Source organism: Podarcis filfolensis, assembly GCF_964270895.1.
Source record: "Podarcis filfolensis genome assembly, chromosome: 7".
Classification (NCBI taxonomy): domain Eukaryota; kingdom Metazoa; phylum Chordata; class Lepidosauria; order Squamata; family Lacertidae; genus Podarcis; species Podarcis filfolensis.
In genome coordinates, this window is record NC_139603.1 from 25,633,922 (window position 1) to 25,659,346 (window position 25,425).

Genomic DNA, 25,425 nt, shown 5'->3' on the forward strand with positions numbered 1-25,425 from the left:
TGTATTAATGTCAGGCTCCCCGGGTTTGCGCAGCCAGGCGCCCTTACTCGAGAGTAAGCCTGCGGGGATTACTTCTGCTGCGCCAACAACCAACGCGAGCAGGGCGCAATTGCGCTTTCGCAGCGCCACCTTCCTGCTCTGAGAGGCTTCTCCGTTTCTGGAAAAAGCAGGCGGCGATGGGGGAAAAGGCGTGCCGCCCAGCAAAGGCAACGGGCAGCGGCTTCGTCTCCTCCTCCTGGGCATGTGCGAGCCGTTCTGCACATGCTCAGTGGCAATGAAAGCCGGCAGCAAACTTGGGGGGCTCGAGCCTGCGGCTCCTTCCCCCCCGCCTCGCCACCCTATTAGGTTCCTGGAGAGCGGCTGAGTCAGGGGCTGAGTCACAGAAGCGCCTCCCCTGGCAGGACGGGATGGTTTCGTTTCCCCTTCTCCGGTTTCTCGTCGCCACTCGGTGCCTCTCTTTGCTCGCAGCGGGAGCCCTTCCTGCGATCCGGGTGTAACAGCCGCGCCCATTCCTCCCGGTACAGTCCTCTTCTCTTTGGGTTGCCATTTGTCTCTGTTGCGTGTCCTTTAAAAGAAAGGGGGGGGTCCTGATGTTGTGTGTGTGTGGTTAAAAGCTGCGTCGTCTTGGACTGTTGTTATTTTGGTAAGCTGAGGAAGACAATCAATATCTGATCCTAACTTCCAGAAAGGTAGGCGTGCTGTGAGTGGCTTGCGCGCAACGAAAGTTCTTGGAGTGCTTTAAAGACTGCCAGCTTTATTGCGCGCAAAAAACTTCCAGGAACTTAATAGTCCATTACATCAAATATGCTTGCAAAAAAGGTTGTACCGTACCATAACTAATAAAAGCAGGTTCTTGCCTTCAGAAGTTGATGCTGCGCTAAATAAATATATATATATATATGTGTGTGTGTATGTATATAATGTCAGTGGTAACTACAAACTTAAGTCGTTGCTTACTGGATTGCAAAGGGTAAGCCAGGTGGATTGCTTGGCAGCAGCGTCTGGGACTTCCTTTGTTGAGGTGGAGCGCTGAAAGTAATCTGGGTGGGTCCAGGGTGTTGTCCAAGACTGGCACCTGTAGGACTGGCGCTTTTGTGCTTTGAACAGCTGCATGACAGAGGCAGAAATTCAATAGTTGCGGCTTTCCATACTGTGTTTCTCTAATGGGAAAGGCTTCACCTGCTGGATTTCTGCCTTCTGTGCACAGCTGTTAGCGCACAGGAGCTTTGCAAGGGGGGGGGCGGAGATAAAACCCACCTTGGTGCCTGTTCTTGATAGGCGTTTGTTGGGTTTGTTTTTATATTTGCACTGAAAAATTTAATCACCTGCAGAGCATGGAAAAAGTGGGTTTTAATGAGTTTTCATTGTGCACGTGCAGCAACCAATTCCTAAAACTCTTTTATTGGCTTGCTTATTAGGATGCAGCAGACTTCCTACCTGTTCCTTGGAAATAAAGAGCGTTCCTGGCGTTCCTGCCCACACCTTAGGCTGGGTTCTAAAGTGTCGGTTAAGCAGGGAGCCTCCTAGCAGCTAGGAAAGAGTGGGGTGCCTGGCAGAGATTGGCATGCCATGCTGTCAATTACGACACCCAGCTGAGGAGTGTAGCAACTGCATTGCCAACACACAGGAGTGAAACAAATAGAGGAACCGACTTTGTAGCACAGGAAGGATGTGCAGTTTATGTGCCAACACAGAGCCATAGTTTTCCATTGTACGTATTCACCAGCCTTGTGAGGGTGGCTCCTCTTCTGTCCCTATCCTTCCCTGAGAGGCTGGGAAACTTCTCACTGTGTCTCCTGGTATCATTAAATACTACTATGACAAAACAGCTGATCTTCAGACACTGGAGCATTTTCAAGTGAGAAGGGAGTAGTAACCAGTTGTTTTCTGTTTCTTTTTGCTCCAAAATCTCTAAATAGCTGTGGAATGTGGAAGGAATGCTTCTGTTTTTAAATACATTCAATTTGTCAGCGTAAACAAGAGATGGAAATCCCTTTATGGTACAGATACTATTTTAATCAGGCAGTTTTGAACTGGCAAGCATTGGATGGATAGTAATTAAGAGTTCATTTTTTTTAAAAAAAACAACCCATCAACCATAAGACTTTCTAATTATTTGTCTTGTATACTTCCCAGTCTCTAGGAATAGGCAGAAGGTAGCTTAAGATCTATTGGTAAGATCTCTAGGTTATTTGCACTAGGTTTTCTGTTTTAACCATTGCAACAGCAAATGACTGCTGCTGAAATGAAGATTGCCTCGTGGGCATCCATTGAGCACAACTGAGCAAGGATTATTCCTGTAGCGTTTGGTAATAATGCAAAGCCTGGCTCCGCTGCTGCACCCTTCAAACTGAAGTAGAACTTGGCCACATTCTCTCCACCATCTGTAAGAGCATCCCGATTCTGTCCAGAAGAGCACTCAGAGTACTTCAACAATCAATCCCTCTTCCCTGAGGAATTCTGGCATTGTAGCTCTGCAGGGAGCGGGGAATGGGGTCTCTTAGCATCCTTAACAAAGAACAGTTACTTTGATTCTTTGGAGATGGAAACAATGGCTGTGATGATAATGATGGTGATGATGTTGATTTATTTATACCCTGCCCATCTGGCTGAGTTTCCCCAGCCACTCTGGGCGGCTCCCAACAGAATATTAAAAACACGATGAAAGATGAAACATTAAAAACTTCCCTAAACAGGGCTGCCTTCAGATGTCTTCTAAAAGTCAGGTAGTTGTTTATTTCCTTGACATCTGATGGGAGGGCGTTCAACAGGGCGGGCGCCACTTCTGAGAAGGCCCTCTGTCTGGTTCCCTGTAACCTCACTTCTCGCGGTGAGGGAACCGCCAGAAGGCCCTCGGAGGAGGACCTCAGTGTCCGGGCTGAACGATGGGGCTGGAGACGCTCCTTTAAAGTGTTATGATACTGCTTTAAATACACACGGCAGATGGGGCCATTCACCTTGCTTCTTTTTTATCCATTTGATTGCTTTGTGGAGGGTTTTCCTTTTTTTTTTTTTTTTTTGCAAAGCCTCTTTGTAGCTGTGTGGCTGAACTGGATGTAGATCTTGATTGCCAAAACCAACCGACCAACCAAGTAAGGTAATTTGTTGAGGGTGGGAGGAATAACTTTAGGGATGTGTTTGGAGAGCTTTAGCTCTCGGTGGTTCTGTTGTTGTAAAATAACACCAAAAGTGTGGAGCCCTATAATGTGGCCCTCCCTCCATCAGTAGGCCAAGTCCCTCACTGGTCCCACTCTGGGCCTCTTCTTGAGTGCTTCTGCCTGGCTGGAATAGTCTTTGGACTGTGATGATTGATGCCTCTTGCTTGCCTGGACAGATGCATTGGGCGTGTGGGTGTAGAAATCCCTGTCACTTTGTGTGGCTGGAATGTAACCTACAGTACAAAGGTAAAAGTCACACCTGTTGCCACACCTACGTTTGCCTCTGGCTGCACCCAGCGCTGGCATGCATTCCCTGGAAGGATCTGTGTTCCGGGGAATGAAGAACCCATCTCCAATAATGGAACAAACAAATTTGGATAGTACAATTCCATGCCTGAAGCCAGAGTTCTTTCCAAGCAGAACTAGCACCGCAGACCAATTCAGAGAACTGCTTGGTTGTGTATACACTAATATATACAAAGAGAGAGCATCCATTCTTTCTCTGTCCCAAGCGGCCTCTGTATAATCGGAGATCTTTCGTAGAAGGCATGGCTCAAGGCCGAGAAGATTGTCTCTATTACAATGCAAAGCAAACAGAAGACAGGGCTTAATGCCATGTCTTCAACCAGAAATATCTTTTTCATGTTCTTTTTTAAACGGTCCTCAATACAAATGTATAACAAATGTATAAACAATTGTGTCTCGTAATGAACAAAAGAGACATATCGTAACTGGAAACGTACCAAAAGAATTAGGAAAGACTGCTTTCAAAGGCATTGGACAAGAAGCTGGATAACATAGCAAAGGATTTCACTTTAAAAAAATAAAATACAGCATAAGTATGTATTCTGTAAGTCAAAAGCTCAAATCACACTGCAAATCTTCATGGTTCCCTTATTTACGGTATTATAACCACTCAGAATTCACAAGGTGGTGCCACGTTAATTATTCCACGTGTGTGTGTGTTCTTTAGAATGTTAGAATTATTTTTTAAAGGAATCAGGATAAACGAAGGCCGATTGACACCAACTCTGTGCAGGATCCGTGCTCTTTTCGAGTCAGTGGCATCAAGCATTGTGGATTGTGTCCCAGTATGTTTACAGGCTTACTTGTTGACGTGAAGCAGAGAGTTTTCCACAACTGTACTTTTCTGTGAAAAACATTCCATGCCCAAAAATGCGTTGTTTCATACAGTGAATTAGCAATCTAAATAATGAATACAAGAGATAGCTTTTCCTCTTTGTCTAGAATAAAGAGATGACCTGCAGTGACTGTTAGTTTCTGTTTCCCTCACTGAGCAGCTGCTGGTAGTCACAAGACTATGTTTTCATTCCGCAGTCCAGTTACTGTTGGGTTCCCACGGGAAAGGGAGACGGGATGTGACGTTTACTGGTTTCCTGTTTCCTTGTTCTGTCGTTTCTTTGTTGGAGTTGCTCTCTGCTTCTCACAGAGACAAGATGTATATATGTATGCTCTCTGCATAGCTTAGAAATAAAGCTTTCGCAATGTAGCCATACCTGCCTCATCCTTTCGTTGCGGACTCTGGGTATACTCTGCTGGGCTCGGAGGACCGGAGCTGGATTTGACTAACAGTGACTTGAAATTGGCAGTGTGGTAACTAAACGAACCTCCTGATTAATCCTGATATTAGGTTGCTAAGTTTATAACCTTATGTATTTTAATTACAGTGAATCATCAGCCACATCTTATGGTAAACAATATTATATATAACAGTTGTGTTGTGTAGCTTTCCTTACCTGCTTAGCCCTGTCTGTATGAGAGTTGTGTATTTCTCTGACGGCTAATGTTTTGCAGAGAGATCAGAGCCATTTGGGATCGCTTCCCTAAGGATTTTTTTCTGTTCCTTTAAATAGGTTCACAGCTTGGAGCAGTTCTGAAGGCTTCGCTTTCCTTTCCCCTGTGATGGGAGAAATAACACATGCCAAAATTCTGGTTTTAAATAACAAGCAAATGTGTGCTAGCTTGGCAAGAGTGCTGTGTTTTGTTTTGTTTTGTTTTGTTTTGTTTTGTTTTGTTTTGTTTTGTTTTGTTTTGTTTCAAGAACAAGAAAACCTGGGCTTGGCAACTCTGCCAGCCAGAAAAAAATGGCAGAGTTCCTATGTCTCTGAACCTCCAAGACAGATAAATCCAGCAGGCGAAGCTTGTCTCATTGCATCTTCATGCCAGGAAAATGTTCACATGTGAATTTCATGGGGCTGGGGCTGGGTTGAGTTAGTGTGCCCAGATCTTCCCCCCTAATGCATATTGGTAGAAGGAGTTTTGAAACATTTGTACATCTTAGGATCAGTAGTCACAGTATAAGTTATAAAAGCATCAAAAAGCACTTCATGCAAGCTTGATCCCGTTCAGGACTCGGTTTATCAAGCATAGACTTAATTGCGAAAGTCGGGCTATTATAGCTGTTGGCTTGCTAACTTAATTCTGCGACCTGAGGCTTTAATAGTCCTGTTTTTGAGGCTAGAATTATGCAGTGGGGAGGGATAACAGGCTCTCAAACGATGCTTTCCATCCCTCTATTTCTTTTTATGTCTCAAAGTGGGTAATGTGGCATGTAATATGCAATAGACTTTTAAATTAAAGCTGATCTTAGAAATCAAGTGAGGGTGAATGTTATTCTCTTCCTGTGCATTTTTGCAAATTACTGTCTGCTGGCCATTGCTTTCATCTAAAGAAATGTAGCATGTGATTGACGGTTCCTGTGTGGGCTGCAGCCTCCCCCACACCAGAAAACGGTGGGTGGGTGGCATTTTGGAGAGCACGAAAATGTTCAAAAGTAGGAATTGCAGGTTGACATGTCATTAGGACACGTGTGAGATCTGAAAACAAATGCTTAGGTTTGGTTTTTTTCTTGTAAAAGTGACCTCCGAGCGGACAAACTGGATGACTGTCTTATCTGTGCTTGTTTCGTAGGTTATAAGACATGGACCGCCTCACTGCAGCAAACAGTGCCTTTGCCCTCAATCTGTTCAAGAAGCTAAGTCAAAATGATACAGCGAACATGTTTTTTTCTCCTTTGAGCATTTCTTCTGCTTTGACAATGGTCTCTCTGGGTGCGGCAGGGAACACTGCAGCCCAAATGGCAAAGGTATATCCAGATAAATACTATTAAGGGGAGGGGGGAGCTTGACTTTTGACTCTTAAATGAGGCATGCATGCTGCATCCTTTTCTTTGTAGCAGGTCAGGCTGAAATATGCATTTATTAGCGGGCCCCTCAGGCTGCTAGTGAGCTCCCGTTGTTCGGTCCCAGCTCCTGCCAACCTAGCAGTTCCAAAGCACGTCAAACGCCGGCTCCCTCTGCCAGTAAAGGGAGATGAGCGCCACAAGCCCAGAGTTGTCCGTGACTGTACCTAACTGTCAGGGGTCCCTTTACATTTACCTAAGGCTATGGTCCTAAGCATCCTTCCTGAGCCTCAAACTAGGGAAGGCCCGTTCACGCAATTAGTCATTTTAATGACTTTTAAAACTTAAATAACAGACTGAGGAGGCCCAGTCTGAATTGGAACACAGGTAGAAGGGCTTTTTTCATAGGCAGACAGATAGAATCTTTATTTGTACCAGCCACTAGCCATAGCAATAAAATAAAATGTATTGAAGGTAAAAACTTAACTCTAGAAAATTCATTTTGGGGGTTTACATCAATAATCAAATAATAGATCTTATTCTAATTCCCCCAGCTAAGAACCTTGCAGTTTTTGCTGTCACCTGATCATCTTGATCTGCTAAAAGAAAGGAGGCAGTAGCAATGGTTGAGCGAGCCGGCATGGACTGTAGGAGAGGGGTAATAACCCCACTCCTCAAATCTTTATAAAGAGTGCAGGCCAGAAACATATGAGCCAGTGACTCAATACTGCCATCTCCACAGGGACATAACTGTATTTCCAGTGGAATTTTTTGAAATCGACCCTCAAGTACAGCCGAAGGCAGTATATTCAATTTTCTGGAAGTGAAAGCATATCTGTATTTTGGAATTGTTAAATTTTGCAAATAGGGTGCCAAAGTGTCGAAATGACTAGGTAGAAGAACTTTAACTCTCTGCCCCCTGTGGAGGTTCCAATTTGAATGCACTGTTTACTCTTAAAAAGCCATTAGTGCAATTCGTAGGTGTGCGAATGGCATCAAGTCTAGTTTGGTCCTAAAGGAGGACAGCTCATTGCGCTGAATCTAGAGAAAGCTAGTTTAGGATTGAGTGATTTAGACATACAGAAGGGGTTGGGAGGTGACACATACTATGACATACTATGGTTCACTTTCAGCCTGTAACCATAGAGTCAAAACAGGCCTAGCATAGAGATGTGTGCTCAGCGCCTTCTGCAGTGCATGGTGTATTGATGTGGGCATGTGTGTGTTGTGTCTTTTAATTACAACGAATGTAAAAAAGGTTACATGCTGTTCCCTAATAGAAAATTCTGCGGAACGTAACACTGAGAAAGGGGAATTCCTACAGCTTTTGCTTGCTATTTATCAAACCACTGGAATGTATATAACATAGGGACTTTGTATTTTCCTACTCCACAAGTTGTAATTAACAAGTTTCTCCACAAGTTGCAATTAACTCCGTAAGGCAGTAGCCCGGTTCACAAATTACTCACATGTCAGGCACTTGCATGGTAAATGGGGAGCAGGGCCACATTTTTAGCTACTTGCCTGGCATCATGTCTGCTTCCTTCAATCACCCTGCATTGCATGTGGTTGTCTGAAGCCTTGAGCCACAAGCTTCTGGTTTTATGTGGATGTCCCAGTCTCGTGGAACCCCTACATCCCAGCAAGAGTTTATGCACCGAGTTTATCTGGGAAGTGTCTGCAAATTGGGGTTGGAGCTAATAGCACGGCCCCATTCCCCAGTCACAATTGCCTTATGTGCAAGTAACACATGAGCTGAACTTAGGTCATGGTTCCATAGGGAAGAATTCCTATTCACACAAAACAAAGTAAAAACCACCATGCTTTGAATTCTTGAATTTAGTTTGTGGCCGCCTATTCGACCAGGTCTGCACAGCCCACTTAAGGAAATGAAGGCCACCACTTTTACACCACTTACAATTGTATTTACAATCTCTTTGATAATCACAAGTGGGGCAGTCCTGCTAAATCAACAAAAACAGTACCAAAGAAGGACTATGGAACATGTGGGCTTTCTCTTTCTTGTCTAGCAGGTATTACCAGTATAACGAAAAAAGAAAAGCAAATTTAGATTCCATGTTTTTCTTCCCCAGAACAAAGGACACTTAGTTTTGTGTGCCCAGTTTGTCGTCTTGAATGAAGTTGACTTATGTGAAAAGTATTTCTTATGTCACACCCAGAAAACCTTCCCGCTGCAGGGAGGTTCTTCTCTGTAATTGCAGTGGTTCTTTGGCCCCCTAGTTTTTCCTAGGCTACTGGCAGCTGCGTGCATCTGTTTCTGCTGTGACTGCCCCAAATGTTTCCTGAGCTCCTGATAAGCAGCTTGATCTTTAGCTATGGTTGGTTAGCACTGCCCAGAGTTCAATTCTCAGTGCATCATCAAATTTTAGTTACTCCGTCCTTGCGCAGAAGAACATGGCCCATGCTGAAACATGACAGCCCAGTTTTATTTAGAAAGTTAAGTTAAAATTGTTAGGGGGAAGATAAAAACCCAGCAATTTAGTATGTGGTTTTTGTTATTGTTTTTTGAAAAGAATATGTGAAAACTAATAGTCACTCTCTTTTGCCTGCTTCCGTTCTAACTGTTTCAGATATTTGTCTTGTGAAATCTTGAACAGGAACGGAACAATCTGCTTTCTGCTTCTTAATTTTTATTACTATCAAATCTGATTGTGATTTTGTTTTGTTTTTCCTCCTCAAATGGTAAGCCCCCCCCCAACAAATCACTGTCACAATGGTTGTTTGTTTTATATATTTTACTCTCTTGTTTGCTAAAAGACATGGATTTTCAACTGATAACGGTTTTTTAGGAGTACGTGGATAAATGTCTGTATTTAAATAACTTAACATTATCCGTTAACCATTTATCATCTTACAGGTGCTGTCTGTGACCAACGACGTAGAGTTTCACCAGGGATACAAGAAACTTATTTCTGAAATCAACAAGCCAGACACCAAGTACTTGCTTAGGCTAGCCAACAGGCTATTTGGAGAAACATCCTATGAGTTTATTTCAGTAAGTTACATGGTTTACAAATATGCTAGAGAACAGGAAGTGGTCTCTGTTCTGATAATGAACCGTGTTCTGTCGCAGATCAGAAACACAGCTAAGCACTCACTATCACGCCTGCATTGAGCAGGACTGATACAGGGGCAAATCTTGGTAAGAATTTAGCATCCTGCATACGGACCTTTCATGTAGGACTCTCATATATAATAATAAGACAAGGATTGCTATGTGTATTCTTGAACAAAAGAATTTTGTTTGGGTCCGGTTCAGTTTATCTGTTTTGGCTGATATGAGTCAATTGCACATGCCATGAGCTTTTTCTTATCAACTGAAGTTAAATTAAGCATCTGCATACGTGTTTCACATCTTTCGGTATCTGAAAATGGAAGAAACATCCTTCTCTCCCTCTCTTTTCTGTGGGACAAAAACTGAATGAAATCAAAGTTTGTGTGTATATGATATATATAGATCCATATATAGCTTTTAATTCTGAAACATATTTGTTTAAGTCATTTGTAGACTCCAGCCAGAAATTCTATCGAGCAGGTCTAGAGAAACTAGACTTCATTAAAGCATCAGAGGATTCCAGGAAATACATAAATAATTGGGTGGAAGAACAGACAGCAAGTGAGTAGCAAATTCTTGGACTTCCATATTGTCTGCGTTTTACTTCTTAAAATATGAGTTTGTGTCTGAAAAATATGTTCTTATTAAAACAGCTCTTTAATCCCTCTTCAAGGTAAAATCCAAAATCTGCTCGCCCCAGGACTAATTGACTCCAGTACAAGGCTGGTCTTGGTGAATGCTATCTATTTCAAGGGAAACTGGGCAAATCAGTTCAACAAAGATCACACACAGGAAAGGCCGTTCAAAATTAGCAAGGTATGTATGAGGTGGGAAATAATGTGAAGCACATCATTGACCACACAGTCTTTATCGTTTTGATTAAATTACATACATTGTGATATTTGGAGTGTTCCCTCCTTCTGTTTTTTTCTTTCATCAGTTGACCAGCAAGGGTTTCCCGCCCCACCATGTCCTAAGGACATTTTTTTGCAGAGACAACAGAGGATGAACAGTAAAGATGCAGAGCAGCTCAAGCAATGCAATAGAGCAATAGAAAAGATTATATTCTTAAAACGAAATTCTTCTCCATTTGCAGAATGAAAGCAAACCGGTGCAGATGATGTTCAAGAAAGCTAAATTCAACATGACATGGATATCGGAACTTCGCACCAAAATTCTCGAGATTCCTTATGTTGATAACGAGCTCAGCATGATCATCCTGCTTCCTGATGAGATTGCAGATAATTCTACAGGCCTGGAAAGGGTGAGGCATTGTTGCTGAGAATAAAACCATCTAAATTCTCGCCCGTAAAAATTGCCCTTGTTGGTCGCTGTACACGACAAGAGAAATATTCTTCCAGCTTCTACGTGATTCTTCCAAGTGCCCAGTGTAACATGTTACATTGTTGGCATTTGTCTGTCTTGAGAGAGAATGGAGTGTGCCTTCAGGGGTGAAGTCAAACCACCATGCCAGCAGCACCAAATTGACCTCCCCGGGGTGTAAACCTGGGCAGTGTGTATAGACATCTTGGGCTGCCCAGACAACAGGGGCCCCCTCTCGGCCTTGCTGATGTCCAAAGGAAAGCAGAGTGATATGTTTGGCACCAGTTTGGCTGCAGGAGTTGCTGGAAGGAGGCGTGCAAAGCACCATCCAACTGTCTTAGGGACTCCACTCTGGATTTGTATAGAGTTTACTCCTTAGCCTTTCTTCTCCCGAAGTTATCCCGCAAGACAGTGGAGGTTTAGGATCAGAATTTCCCTTCTCCTAGATGGGCTACTTTCCCAGGTTGATGAGCCCCATCTGCCCCTATACAGCACTAACTGCCTTCTCGACCATTGCACCCACTATTGGTCTTCTCCGCTCAGTCTGCCAGAGCCTATATTTGCATGCAGGGCAAGTCCCTAACACAGAGAGTTTGAGACCCATTGGGTACCCTCACCTGGTTTAGCTGGCCAGTTAAAGCCATTTCCCAGAGTGTGGCTTCTAGATGCCACAGGTGAGAGCTGCGTGCAGGGTAGGAACCAGAGGTGGATAAACTACCCCAGAAGGAGCAATATATGTGTAATATAGCTGTTTACCGTATATTTCTATAAGCATAGTTAAGTCTGCCAGTGTTCTGTCTTGTTCAGAAAGATGGAAGGCATAAAAGCAAGTTGAGCAGAAAGGAATTCTACCCGGACAGACAGGGCAATTGTGAAACAAGTTTGTTTAAGTGATGTACATGGAGTCATTTGAGTCACTGTGAATCCAGTGAAAATGGTTTCATGTGAGAAATGTGAGGATTTATATATGCAGCCAGGATTTCCTTTTTTCCTTGAATGCCTCGTGTTTGTCTTATTTTAGCTGGAGAGAGAAATGACCTATGAGAAACTCAAGGAGTGGATTAACCCTGAGATGATGGACCTAACTGAAGTTGAGCTGTCTCTACCCAAATTTAAACTGGAGGAAAAATACGACCTGAAGCCTGTTCTGAGCAGCATGGGAATGGCTGAGGCGTTTGACCCAAGCAAGGCAGATTTCTCTAGGATGTCTCCCAACAATGACTTGGTTTTGTCTGAGGTTGTTCACAAATCCTTTGTAGAGGTAAATGAAGAGGGAACTGAGGCCGCTGCTGCTACTGCTGCTGTTATGATGCTGCGGTGCGCTATGATTGTGCCCTGTGTCACAGCCGACCATCCCTTTGTCTTCTTCATTCGGCACAACAAAACACAAAGCCTTCTCTTCTATGGTAGGTTTTGCTCTCCCTGAACAATGGGTGTCCTGTGTGTGCAGCACAAACATTCCCCGCTGCAGCCTGCTGGCAGTATATCAAGTTTTCGATTTCTCATCCTATTATTTCAAAGTTATATTGTCTAATCCCGTCTTCACTGCTGTTTCTCTGCTTGCGACAGCTTTTCCCAGCACCATTCATATTTGATTAACAGTTGTGCATAAGGGGATCACATCGTAAAATGGGCCAACTGAAAACTGTGGCCTTCCTTAAACCCTACTCCTAATGAACATTGATGTATTGTGTGTGCCTTATTTAGTATAGGAGGCACTTGTATCACAGACCATTAGCAATATTGGTGAAGATGAAGCAGATCTTATTAACTGCACACCTCTTCATCTTTTCCATGCTCTTAATAAAAACATAGAGGGCTCTTTTTTTTTTACCAGGCAGCTTTGCTACAAGTTCCTAATATTTGTGAGGTCCATTTTGTTCTGGACCTTTATTTTCACAGGATACTTCAGGGTGGGGCTGGGGGGTTGGTTTTGTTCTTCAAGAGGTATTAGCAACCACCAAAAACAGCTTCTATCAAAGGAGAGCCTACCATATAACCTCATGTGCATTTGATAAACAAACACAATTGTTTAGTACCAGTTTCTGGCATTCACACCAGCATATAAATTTAAGATATTGGTAACCAAAGTGAAAATGAAGAGCCTTATTTAGTTATTGCAGCGCAGAAAAAGTGCAATGATTTCTACAACACACAGAATAATTTGGCCTTGTGAAGAATGCAGTGCACAAGCAGAAGTATAAATCTGATGTTCGGTCTACAGTGTATTATTCTTTGACGTTACGTGCATAAAAAGTAGTCACAGAATTTTGACTTGGCAACCTGTAAGTGACATTTATGTATGAATGGATATCGATTCATGTATTATTGGATTTAAAATAAAAATGAAATTGTTTTGTGTTCTGATTGTACTGCTACTGAATTCATTAAACAACAGCTCAGGGCGAGATTTATTCTGACCCCGTAGCTCCAACGTCACCAGTCTCTTCCCCACTTAAGACACTGGTTGCCAACAACATGTGTAAACAGTCAGTCAACTAATTTCCGCATGAGTACAGGTGAAGTCCTCTCTCTGGGTGTGGCATTTGCCAATCCATTCAGCTTAAGCTGACTGTGCTACAACTGCCAACAGTACTTGGCTTATGCTGCCTCTTCTCTAGCACGCAAGCAATTTCATATGACCTTTGAGATGCACCCACTTGCGGAAAAATGAGACGAGTGAAGCACTGCAGAAACATTTCAGCAGTCTGCTTATCGGGGACAATCTCTGTACCTGGTACTTGTCGCTGGCAAATTGTTCTTCAATGTGACTCTGTTTTCGTCTCCTGGGAAAGTTTAGTGGGGTGCCTCCCCCACAAAAAATGTGCTAGCACAAATTGGATCTGTGTAAAAGCACACAAACAATGTCGGTGCATTCTTCCAAAACAAGTGCAGCTGAATGGGTTTTGAGTTGAGGCTATGCCTCTACCGTACCCATTTCTGTCGTAGAATATACTAATCAATCTTTGTCTTAAGGGGGCTTTTTTATTTTTCTAAGTTAGTAACGTTGCCCTGCTTTGGAAGCTGTGCTGAAAGAGCTGTGTAACACACTGGAAGAAAGAATTTCATTGCACTGTTCAATTCAGTAATGTGAGCACGCTTTATTTCACCCAATACATTTAGGCACATTATCGCAGCTTTCGTATTGTGACTACAGCTTGAAACTAAAAAGGAACAATGGTCCAATGAGGCCATAAATTGTTTTCCTTTTATTTTTTTTGCAAGTGAGTGGGGAAGAGATGTTGCTCAAAGTGAAAAAGGAGTTCTAAAAAAGTCCACAGTAATTGAGAGTGAACGATGTAACATAATGAGCCTCACTTATGTTACTTCTACAAAGCCTCATTTTCAGTTATCATCAGGCTGACAGATGATCAGGCTGATCAGTGTGTTTGTTCCATTGGTGATGCCTTGCCAGTCAAAGGCTTACTACTACCTGAAAACTAGATGACCAGCCCTTCCTCCTTGCTGAAGGTGTCAAGTTAGGCAACAACCCACTTTAACCTACCTGTAATTCTATTCCCTGTTGTGGCTGTGAGTGGGAAAATGCCCTGTATACTGCATAGTAAGTGGAGGAATTTGGAGTCAGTGCATTCCACCAGTAATCAGCAAAACTTGAGTTGTACTTTTCCCCTTCTGTGTCTGGATTTCTGTTCCTGAAAAACACTGGCTGTATTTACCTGGTAAACCCTTGGCACTGACCTGTGCAGGGCCGGATTTAGGTTTGATGAGGCCCTAAGCTACTGAAGGTAAGGGGGCCGTTTATATGTCCAGCTGTCATTTTGTCAACAACAAATTGTCGCTGTTTTTATGTGTTGAATATATGCTACATGGTAATTTATGGACCCATTACTTACATCATAGGAGCCTACACAACATAAAACACTTGCTGTATGTACCAGTAGGTTTTATTTTATTTGTTTTTTATATTTTGGAAATGTACATCCAGATTTGGGGGGGGGGCAAGAGAGGGGGGCCCTAAACTATAACTTGCTTAGTTTATAGGTTAATCCGGCACTGAACCTGTGTCACAGTGTTTTACACAATTGTCATAGTTAATAAGGATCCAGGTGGAAATCAATTCTGAACGTGATTGTGCAAACTATGGTATGTCTTGATTTAAGGTTACCAGATTTTTTTCGATGAATCCGGGGACACTTTCCAACTTAAATGGATTTTGTCAGTGGACTGATTTGTAAATCAGGGGGCTGTCCCCGGGAAATGGGGACATCTGGTAACCTTATTTTAATTTACCACGTCGTCAGACAACCCTAACGATCTCTGACAAAAAGTTTAAAAATGACGCGCTGTTTCTCACAAGGTGTGCCCACCAAAAGTCTTCCTTGTACAGGGTGGCATGGCTTCTGTTCCAAATAATCTCCTGGTGCCAAAAGCAAAATGCAAACACCAACTTTTTAAGCATTGCAATACTACACACACAAACCCCTGCGCCCGCAATTAACACATCTCTCCAGTTCCAGCACTTTTCTCCTAATTCCTGCAGGCAATTTAGAGTGTGTCATTTTAGGGGCAGAACATAATATTTGCAAATTTCTTCATCGTGGGGTCTTGGAAAACATGTTTTTGGGTGTGAGGAATTAAGATCTATTATTTTTGCTTGGTATGCCTATGTCTGATGAGTAGGGCTGCCATATTTCAAAAAGTAAAAACCAGGACATCCCAAAGGTTTTTGAGCTTTTTTGGACATGCGCCAAAGTTACTGAACTTTTTTATGTTTACAAAAACACCAAAAAACCCACGATCTTGACTTGCCTAAGATCCAAGACAAAACACCATTCAGAAATCCACCCCCGCAATCAATTCTGCCTTTGATGAAGCTTTTGGGAAACAAAATAATTTTAATTTTGCCTTCTGGAAATGTCCGGTATTGATATAGAAGAATAACTCATCATACTAATAATATGTAATATAACTGCAAGGATTTGGCCATCATTTTTAATGGTTTCCATGCCATTTTACACACATTTTCCTTACTGAGAAAAACTAAATTCATAGAATCGTAGTTTGAAGGGATCCCCGCAAGGCTCATCAAGCGCAACCCTCTGCAATGCAGGAATAAATCACATTAATTTAACCAAAAAAGATATTTTGAATTCCCAGGGCACAGTCGCAGCCGTTGACCGCACCTCATTTTGGGGATCTGGAAGTCGGGAAAAAAAAAAATCGGCAGGACCAGGTGAATGAATGAATGAATCTTTATTTGCGTCAGCCATCGGCCGCAGCAATAAAACAACAATACGATATACAAAGAATAGAAATAAAAAGTCAATTATATAAAATACATTTTTAGGGTTTTGAATCCATAGTCAAATAGTGGATCTTATTCTGATTGCCCCAGCTAAAAACCTTGCAACCTTTGCTGTCACCTGCCCATCTTGATCAAGAGAAAGGTTCTTTCTGGTCTCCCGCACCGTCGCACCTGTCGAACGCGCTCCGGGTTCCCTCCGTCGAAGGGCGGCGCCTAAGGCGTTGCTCCGCTTTCAGTCTCCCCTCGCAGCGCTAGACCCGCCCGGGGCGCTTCCCTCCGCCCTGCCTTCCAGCCTCTTTCAGTAGAGCGGGGCTCCCTCGACGGCGACTGACGCTCCCGGGAAACTTGGCTCTGAGTCTTGCCGCCCACCAGGTAAGAAAAAGCACAATTTCTGGCCCAGTCGTGGCAGGAGGAGAAGGGAGCGCAGCGCCTTTGCCTCGAGGGGCGCGGCGCGCTCCGAAGGGCGCACAGCCCGGACGGCTGCCTGGTCTCCACATTTCGCCCCCTCTCGGCGCTGCAAGACGGGAAAGCTGCACTTGGAAAACTGTTGCAGAAGAAAAGCAGGGATGCATTGGGCGGAGCTGCTGACATCCGATCCTCGGGGGCTTGGGATTTCCCAAGAAAGGGATGGAGGGAGGAGGAACAGAAAAGACAAGCTCGTCGGCAGGGTGAAGTTGCGCTTTGGGGCAGGGGGCTGTCCCGTCGAATGGTAGACCTGGAAGGGGATTCCCCTAGGGCAGGGATGTCCAGTAGGCCTATCGCGATCTACTGGTCGCGATAGATCGTGGGCTTCTTTTCCTAGCGCTTGCAAAAGAGCATCCTGCCGTGCGCCCCCCTCCCCCGCTCCGTCCTCCATTCGCGCATGATCCTTATTGATCTTCCGCTGAGTGACCTTTTCCATTTCCTGCCTAAAATCAGGTCAACAAAAACGGGGCTTTCCTCCCTAAAAGCGCAAAAACTTTGATCTGAACCTCCCAAAAGAGGGTAAATCACTGCCAGTTTTTAATTCTCTGAGTAGATCGCAGTCTCTTGGGAGTTGGACGCCTCTGCCCTAGGGTCATCCAACCCCAGGAACTTTGGCAACTACGTTATTCTGAGTCATCTAACTCAGTACTGCAGCCCTTGGACGTAGCCAGGATTTATGTTGGAGGGGGGTTAGAAAACCCACCAGCCATCACCCTCTGTCTGGCTCTGTCTAGCAGGTTCGGAATGAAATGTCTCAGCAAGTTGTTTATTTTTATTATTCTTATTCTTCTTATTCTTATTATTATTATTATTAATACCCTGCCCATCTGGCTGGGTTTCCCCAGTCACTCAAATTACCTTCTTTTGACCCCAAGTGCTGGGGTGGGCGTGGAATCTGTCAAAATCTTTCCATGATTTCTACTTTTAGTTAAGTATTTTTATTTATTTACTTGATTTAGGGGATGGAGCAAATGCTCTGCCCATTCTGCAGGCTACACTACCTGGTAGTGGATCTGAACTGGAGGCTTTCATATGGCCTGAATATACTAGTGATTAAACCTGCAGGCAGAGATTTATTATTATTAATAAGAATTTTATTATTTCTACCCTGCCCATCTGGCTTTCCCCAGCCACTCTGGCGGTTTATAGCACATAGTAAATCATCAAATATTAAAAATGTTTTAAAGATCCTGCATGCCGCAGATTTTATGGAAAAGAGCTCCTGCTGTTGATATCTTTTCCCCATCATACAGCTGTTTAAAAACTGTCAGGGAAAGAGCTGGGAAGCCCAGGTTTCTGTGTTTGGCAGAGGGAGGAGTCCAGTTAACCACTTTAACAGAAAACCAGCAGGTGGAGTTTTTCCTCTGGGCATGAATGAGACAAACAGAACTTCCTTCTTCTCTGGCTGCCAGGCTGATAATAAAATCCTAGAACCATAGAGTTGGAAGGGAGCCTGGAAGGCAGCTTCCTCTCCTAAATTGCCGCTCACCTGTGATGTCCGTGTGCCTGGAAGGTGCATTTAGAGGCGACTCAAGACAGGTTGCTGAGCTTCCCAAAGCTCAGTCATGTGGATCTAGCACTTGGTGGTTGCAGGGAGATTTTAGAAAGTTTATTAACTTGAAGAGAATTTGGGGAAAGAGCCCTTTTTGCACATACCAGGCTGCTGCCCCATGGCACTATCACAAAAAGGATGTGGACAGAGGCAGAGAGAGACCATAACTATATTTGTTATTTTGTGACACGTCTGCCAAAGTCAGGTTCCTGTTTTCCTGACTGCGTATAGATTGTGTGCGTGTGTGTTGGTCAAAAGTAATAAGTGACATGGTTTTTCTTTCCTTTTCATGCTTTTCAGATTCCACCATGGAGAAGCTGGCTAACGCAAACACACATTTTGCCCTTGATCTCTTCCAAAAGTTCAGTGAAGCCAACAAAACAGGCAACATCTTTTTTTCACCGCTTAGCATATCTGCTGCAATCGCCATGGTTTCCTTGGGGGCTAAAGGTAACACAGCCGCACAACTCTCAAAGGTCAGCAAAAATCTTTTCAGGTTTTATCTTGATTTCTGGTTATTTTGCTAAGGTGGTTCAACTTTAACCATTCAAAGAACTTTACATTTAATGTCCCACAAAGAAGGAGCAGTTTTGTTGAGATTTAATTATGCATCAGAATATATTCTGAATGTTGCTGTTTATAGTCCATGATTTCATTGCAGTGGTGTGTTTTCCCCCCATCATGATAGTAACACACCAGGGAAATAAAGCTAATTATTTTCCTTCCATGTCCTAAAACCTTTTACTGTAATTTATTAAAAATATTAAAATACCGTAATACATCAAACATTAAAAACATCTGCCTTCAGATGTCTTCTAAAAGTCTGGTAGTTGTTGTTCTCTTTGACATCTGGTGGCAGGGCGTTCCACAGGGAGATTTACCTATTTGATTGGTCCTAGTGATAATCAGTTAGGACTTCTCTTTTCCCTTGTGCAGACATTTCACTTTGATGTCGTCGAAGACCTTCACTCAAGGTTCCAGGCCCTGAATACTGACATTAACAAGAGCGGAGCACCCTATACATTGAAGCTTGCTAATAGGCTGTTTGGAGAAAAGACCTACACTTTTTTGCAAGTAAGTTAATTGCTGGGATATAAACGAAACTCTGCAAAATTAGCTGGCCGAGAGATTTTCTTTTTATTTCCCTAGATGTGGAAGTGGGCATGGTGGGGTTGTAATTCTTCATTTGGGAGAATTGGTATGCTATGAAACTGCTGCATCAGAACCTTAAAAGCCACAAATGTCAAGCTCACAAATGAAGTGCTGCCTCATGTAGGTTGTGGGTATTTTCTTTTTGCCAGCTTTATTGTGTTTGACATTCCTGGATAAAGCTAAACATTCAAATTCGTTTACAACATCACATTCATTTGTGTTGAAACAACTTTTATAGAATGCTTTTGGATTGTATCTTCTGTGTTAAGCAGAGTAGGTAGAACTTTTCCACAGGAACGTCCGCACAGAATGAGGAAAAAACCCAAACTACTACTACTGCTCAGCGCCTGAGGGCCCCAATCCTGCCACTCACCACCTGGCCCAGGGCGGGGCCTGACGGGCTCTATAAAGGACTGCTGCCGCTGCTGCTGCTGCTGGGCAGAGAGGGCTCCATTTTGTTTTGTTTTGTTTTGTTTAAATTGCTGTTATTTTTTACCTATGTCATTTTAAACTGTGATATCAGTGCTGTATTCTTAGTTTTAGATTTTGATTTATGTGGAAATTGTTTCCCATTTGGTTGTGTATTTTCTTGATGTGGTTTATTTATTGTTTGTGACTTTTGTAATTATGTAAATCTTGTCATGCTGTAAGACGTCTTGAGCATTGTTTTTTTAACTGTGGAAAGGCGGCATACAAATAAAAAATGATGGTTTATACTCCACCCATCTGGCTGGGTAAACCATCAAATGTTAAAAACTTCCCTAAACTGGGAATTGAGTGTTTTTACTGATTTGTGCATTATGAGATAACTGGCATTCTTTAAATAGATTGATGAACGATGCCAACAAAACTGTCACCCCCAGCCAGGAATGGGAAGACCAATTTATAGTCCACAGATGGGAGATAACCCCCGCCCCCCCCCCCCCGTACATTGATATCTGTCTTCTATGATTTCTCCAGGATTTCTTGGCTAGCACCCAGAAGATGTATGGAGCTGAGTTAGCCACAGTGGATTTTCTAAATGCTTCAGATGATGCACGAAAGCAAATTAACCAGTGGGTTGAGAATCATACAGAAGGTGAGTGGTGCTTGGAAAACTCTCAACTTAGAGAATCGTAGAATCATAAAGTTGGAAGGGACCACGGAGAGTTGAACTCACAACCCTGAGCTAAGTGTCTCATGCTTTATTGACTGAACTACCTCAGTTTCTTTAAAAAATGATTAGGAAGGACTATCAGGGTTTCTTTCCTTCCTTCCTTCCTTCCTTCCTTCCTTCCTTCCTTCCTTCCTTCCTTTGTTTTGGCCCTACCTTGTCTCCAGTCAGATCTTGACTTAATAAGCCAGGATATGCATTGTTGTTGTCGTTTAGTTGTGTCCGACTCTTCGTGACCCCATGGACCAGAGCACGCCAAACACTCCACTGCCTCCCGCAGTTTGGTCAAACTCATTCTGGTAGCTTCGAGAACACTATCCAGCCATCTCATCCTCTGTCGTCCCCTTCTCCTTGTGCCCTCCATCTTTCCCAACATCAGGGTCTTTTCCAGGGAGTCTTCTCATGAGGTGGCCAAAGTATTGGAGCCTCAGCTTCAGGATCTGTCATTCCAGTGAGCACTCAGGGCTGATTTCCTTAAGAATGGAGAGGTTTGATCTTCTTGCAGTCCATGGGACTCTCAGGAGTCTCCTCCAGCACCATAATTCAAAAGCATCAATTCTTTGGTGATCAGGATATGCATTAGTTTCAGGCATATCTTCACGCTTTCTTCACAAAAGCAGCAAAAGAAGCCACTGAGCCACAGTTATCAATAGCCTCCTGTCATGTCTGAATCAGTGCCTTGCTTCTTACAGAGCTAATTTGTTCTGTAACTTCCATTTCCAGGTAAAATACGTGACTTGTTATCCGAAGGCTCGCTGAATGAACTGACCAAACTTGTTTTGGTAAATGCCATCTACTTCAAAGGCAGCTGGGCAGAGAAATTTCAAGAGGAGGACACTGAGGAACTCCCTTTTAGACTTAGTAAGGTAACAAAAGGCCTATATTCCACACTGTCCTGTTATTAAAGGTAAAGGTAAAGAGACCCCTGACCATTAGGTCCAGTCGTGGCCGACTCCGGGGTTGCAGCGCTCATCTCGCTTTATTGGCCAACGGAGCCGGCGTACAGCTTCCGGGTCATTTGGCCAGCATGACTAAGCCGCTTCTGGCGAACCAGGGCACTGCACAGAAATGCCGTTTACCTTCCCGCCGGAGCGGTACCTATTTATCTACTTGCACTTTGATGTGCTTTCAAACTGCTAGGTTGGCAGCAGCAGGGACCGAGCAATGGGAGCTCACCCCGTCACGGGGATTCTAACTGCTGACCTTCCAATCAGCAAGCCCTAGGTTCAGTGGTTTAACCCACAGCGCCACCCGCGACCGTCTTATAAAGAGTTGTATCCAAAGTAGCACTGAGTAGCACTTCCCATCAGTGCAAGGATTTCTGTTTTGTGCAGCAGGACTTCCCCACTTGTCCTCCCCTCCCAAGTACCCCATAAATTTGTTCTAGGGGTTTTGGAGCACATCTGGGGAGGGTATGGGGTGTGCGAGGAGAGGAGGGAAATCCTTACACTGAGAGAATGCTTTAGTTGGATGCTACCCAAAATTTAGGTTTAAGGGTGATAATCAACTTGGTAATACTTTTAGCAGCTCTAAAACACGTGAAGGTTATTTGTGCATGACAGGGAGTAAAAAAAACCCAAACGTGGGTGGGACACCTCTGGATTCAACCCAGTGTGTTCTCTGAATGTAAAATATTAAATTTGAACCAATATTTTCATTTTAAAATATTTTATTGAGCTTTTATTGGACTTCAGCTTCCATTGGCCAGCTTCAGTGCTTGAAGGAAACAGCTGAAAAGAACAAATTTGGTTTTAGTAATTCGCTTGCTTGATTATCTTTGCCTTTGGATGACAAAAAAGCAATATTGAGTGTGCCATGAACTGATTACAGCGGTGTCCAAATTTTTTTCAAAGAGGGCCACATTTGATGAAGTGAAGGGCTGACCAAAGGGCCTACCAAAGTTGTTGACTTTTTTAGGATTGAAGTTGTTGAGCTTCTTTTAGGATTTTACCCCAGGAAATAAACTGCCCCAGGGGCCAGATTAAACCGACCGGATTAGGCCCCCGAAACGGACTTTGGACATGCCTGGATTACAATGTGAATGGTTGCATTCCTTTGCACACTTAGCCCTAGGACTAAGTCCCAATGAACCCAAATCTAGCTTTCTTCTGAGTAGGACCCCTCTGTAACAGCACAACCGTGAACATAGTTTTGGAAAGAACCTTTTTCTTTGCACGAACTCTTAGGTGTCTAAACATACTCTTTTACTTGCAATATCTTTTTGCATGCTCATAGTTGTGCCTTTTTTAAAAACTACCCAGAAGGAAAAGAAGACGGTGAAGATGATGTTTCTGAAAAAGGAGCTTCCTTTGGGATATATCCCTGAGTGTAAATGCCGTGTCCTGGAACTTCCTTACAAGGGGGACAAACTTAGCATGATAATCCTGCTGCCTGATGACATTGAGGATAACTCCACTGGCCTGGAACAGGTGATTTTGATTTCTCCCTTTCTTTCTCTATAATAATTTTTTCAAATGGCACATTACCAATATTTTTTTAAAAAAGCAACAACCTGTAGTTCATGGTATATGCATGTGAAATTGACATCAGAATTTTTTTACTATATTATTACTATTATTGATGATTACAACTGAGTCTTCATAGAATTGTAGAGTTGGAAGGGACCCTGGGGTCATCTAGTCCAACCCCCTGAAATGCAGGAATATGCAGCTGTCCCATATGGGGATCAAACCTGCAACCTTGGCATTATCAGCACAGCACTCTAACCAGCTGAGCTTTGCAGTTGATTGTCAAAGGAGTATTCTTGGATAACACATGAAGCAGCCTTGCAGCATGCCTCTCTTTCGTAGGAACATTTTACTTTTCAGGATCAAAGGCTGTGTTGCTGGGAGGATGGAGATGTATCACAGGCTCTCCTCGCAGCCCCAGAGAAAACCAAAGCAGAGCGTCTGGTTTCTTCAGCACATGCTCTGAATTATCTGCAGATTGATTCATTTGCAGACTTGAAATCAAATAGCGACAAGTTGGACTTTGCTTCAAAATAAATGCCTTCAATACGTTGCTTTGACACAATTTTCCTACCATTCCACAGTTTCTAAAGACCAGTGAGTACACAGGAGTGGCTAAATGCTTTTGGGAATATTTCCGTGTGGAATTTTAGATTTTATAAAACTCTATATCAGTATCTCTGTGTCTTATACTTGCTAATGTCATTTTTTTTCATACACGAATCCCCATTAAAGCAGGAGCTGTTCTACAGACAAGGTTTCCTTTTATGGGACCAATGCTGCGTTGAGTATCATATTATCTCTTCCAACAGATAGTGAGTCTCGAAGGTCTTGGGTAGCAAACCGTCTCTTTCAAGCCCTGGTACCGGGTGCCATTCTGAGGTGGAGATAAATGAAGTTAAAGTTGGGGTCCCCTTCTTGAATATTTATTTCTCTGTTCTCCACAGACGCTCCCTAGCTTTTCATTCTGGCTTTCTATAAAAGCACTGTTGTTGTTGTTGTACATGAAGTAGATATATTTGAGCTGCGATGGCATATTAAATTCATCCTTTCTCTCTCTTTTTAAATTCTAGCTGGAGAAGCAGCTCACCTTAGGAAAGCTCCAAGAGTGGACACACCCAGGAAAAATGTACAGCAACTCTGAAGTTAGGGTGCATCTGCCGAAATTTAAGCTGGAGGAGACCTATGATCTTAAAACTCCCTTGGCAGAATTGGGAGTGCTGGATGTCTTTGACAGCGGCAAGGCAGATTTGTCTGGAATGTCAGGAGCCCGGGACCTCCATGTGTCCAAAATTGTTCACAAGTCATTTGTAGAAGTGAATGAGGAAGGAACAGAAGCAGCAGCAGCAACTGCTGGTATGATAATGCTATGTAGTTTGCCTATGGAAGAGGATTTCAACGCTGACCACCCCTTCCTATTTTTTATCCGCCACAACCCAACAAAAAGTATACTTTTCTTTGGCAGATTTGCTTCTCCATGAAAAGTAAAATAAATGGATGAACCAAATGCCCTTAGAGCTGCTCCTCAAAAAACACTCTTTGTTATTTTGCTTTTTTGAGAGGGAGAGAAAGAAGGATCATTACTGGGCACCAGGTTTTTCAGAAACCGATTTATAAGAGAAGTGGCTTTTCTTGTATTCGTTTGCTGCCTGTCATTAGCTAGCTTTTGGTTTATTACATTGTGACACGCTACTTAAAATGAAGGCATTGTAGTAAAACTATGCAATATATGTCTGATTTAATAGACGTGTGTTTTTTTAAGAATGGATGTTGCTCCAAAGCTGGATATGAATTAATTTGGGTAATCTGTTCAATCTTTGTGTATCATGGTGCCCCTTGTCTTCTCCTGCAGCCTATCTTGCTCTTTGAATTTGTTTGTTATACTCAAACAAATTGAGTATAACAAACAGCCGAAGTTGTCGGCTAGTCTCATTTCACAAAGACACTGCTTTTACAGACATACTAATCCATGGGTAGGCAAACTAAGGCCCAGAGGCCGGATCTGGCCCAATCGCCTTCTAAATCCGGCCCGCGGGCGGTCCAGGAATCAGCGTGTTTTTACATGAGTAGAATGTGTCCTTTTATTAAAATGCATCTCTTGGTTATTTGTGGGGCATAGGAATTCGTTCAATTTTTCCCCTCTCCAAAATATAGTCCGGCCCCCCACAAGGTCTGAGGGACAGTGGAAGGACCCTTGCTGAAAAAGTTTGCTGACCCCTGTTTGACATCCACAACATCATGGGATCCAGCAACACAGTTCTTAAAGCATACACTCTTAAAGCATACACTTGGTTAGTTTATGAGGGGTGGATGAGATGAGTCTGCTTTATAATTTGCATCCCTCCCGCCTTCCAAATCCTGGATTTCAGCTTCCTACATAGCAACCCAGTTTGGACTGTACAACATTTATCCACATCATTGGTGCTAAGATTCCCGACTGTTGATTCCCTCTCCCTCTCCCCCAACTATCTGCCAGATTATTTTCTGATAGGTAATAGTTGCTGAAAGAGCCTGTCAAGAGCAAAAAATATAAAGTATTCTTGTATTCAGATCCATTTACAGTGGTACCTCGGGTTAAGTACTTAATTCATTCAGGAGGTCCGTTCTTAACCTGAAACTGTTCTTAACCTGAGGTACCACTTTAGCTAATAGGGCCTCCCATTGCCGCCG

General features: G+C 43.2%; 2 protein-coding genes and 1 long non-coding RNA gene across 3 annotated transcripts in view; 1 reads left to right on the top strand and 2 right to left on the bottom strand.

The window, feature by feature from the left end:
* LOC310767379 (uncharacterized protein) lies at nucleotides 1-24,485 on the top strand. The gene is made up of 15 exons (XM_083624249.1): nucleotides 1-518; nucleotides 6,090-6,264; nucleotides 9,179-9,316; nucleotides 9,820-9,937; nucleotides 10,050-10,192; nucleotides 10,473-10,640; nucleotides 11,721-12,122; nucleotides 14,752-14,803; nucleotides 16,343-16,633; nucleotides 18,283-18,458; nucleotides 18,919-19,056; nucleotides 20,095-20,212; nucleotides 21,011-21,153; nucleotides 22,549-22,716; nucleotides 23,829-24,485. Exons 2-15 carry the CDS (start codon nucleotides 6,100-6,102, stop codon nucleotides 24,234-24,236), a joined length of 2,628 nt encoding a protein of 875 aa, XP_083480375.1. The 5' UTR covers nucleotides 1-518; nucleotides 6,090-6,099; the 3' UTR covers nucleotides 24,237-24,485.
* Nucleotides 14,680-16,336, bottom strand: LOC310767287. Its single transcript, XR_014550842.1, has 3 exons — nucleotides 16,084-16,336; nucleotides 15,692-15,759; nucleotides 14,680-15,077 (listed from the first exon to the last, which is right to left on the bottom strand). It is a non-coding gene; the product is annotated as an uncharacterized lncRNA (long non-coding RNA).
* The window catches only part of WRNIP1 (WRN helicase interacting protein 1), a 64,038-nt gene continuing 60,080 nt past the window's right edge, over nucleotides 21,468-25,425 (bottom strand). The window contains exon 6 of the transcript XR_014550600.1: nucleotides 21,468-21,482. The gene's annotated coding sequence lies outside the window, so the exon portion shown is untranslated. The remainder of the gene's footprint in view (nucleotides 21,483-25,425) is intronic.

What these genes read in the sequence shown, in the direction of transcription:
- LOC310767379 (XM_083624249.1), top strand. Translation starts at nt 6,100, where the DNA reads ATGGACCGCCTCACTGCAGCAAACAGTGCCTTTGCCCTCAATCTGTTC. An exon ending in CAGCCGCACAACTCTCAAAG is followed by an intron (nt 18,459 to 18,918) that starts GTCAGCAAAAAT and finishes TCCCTTGTGCAG; the next exon opens with ACATTTCACTTTGATGTCGT. An exon ending in ACTCCACTGGCCTGGAACAG is followed by an intron (nt 22,717 to 23,828) that starts GTGATTTTGATT and finishes TTTAAATTCTAG; the next exon opens with CTGGAGAAGCAGCTCACCTT.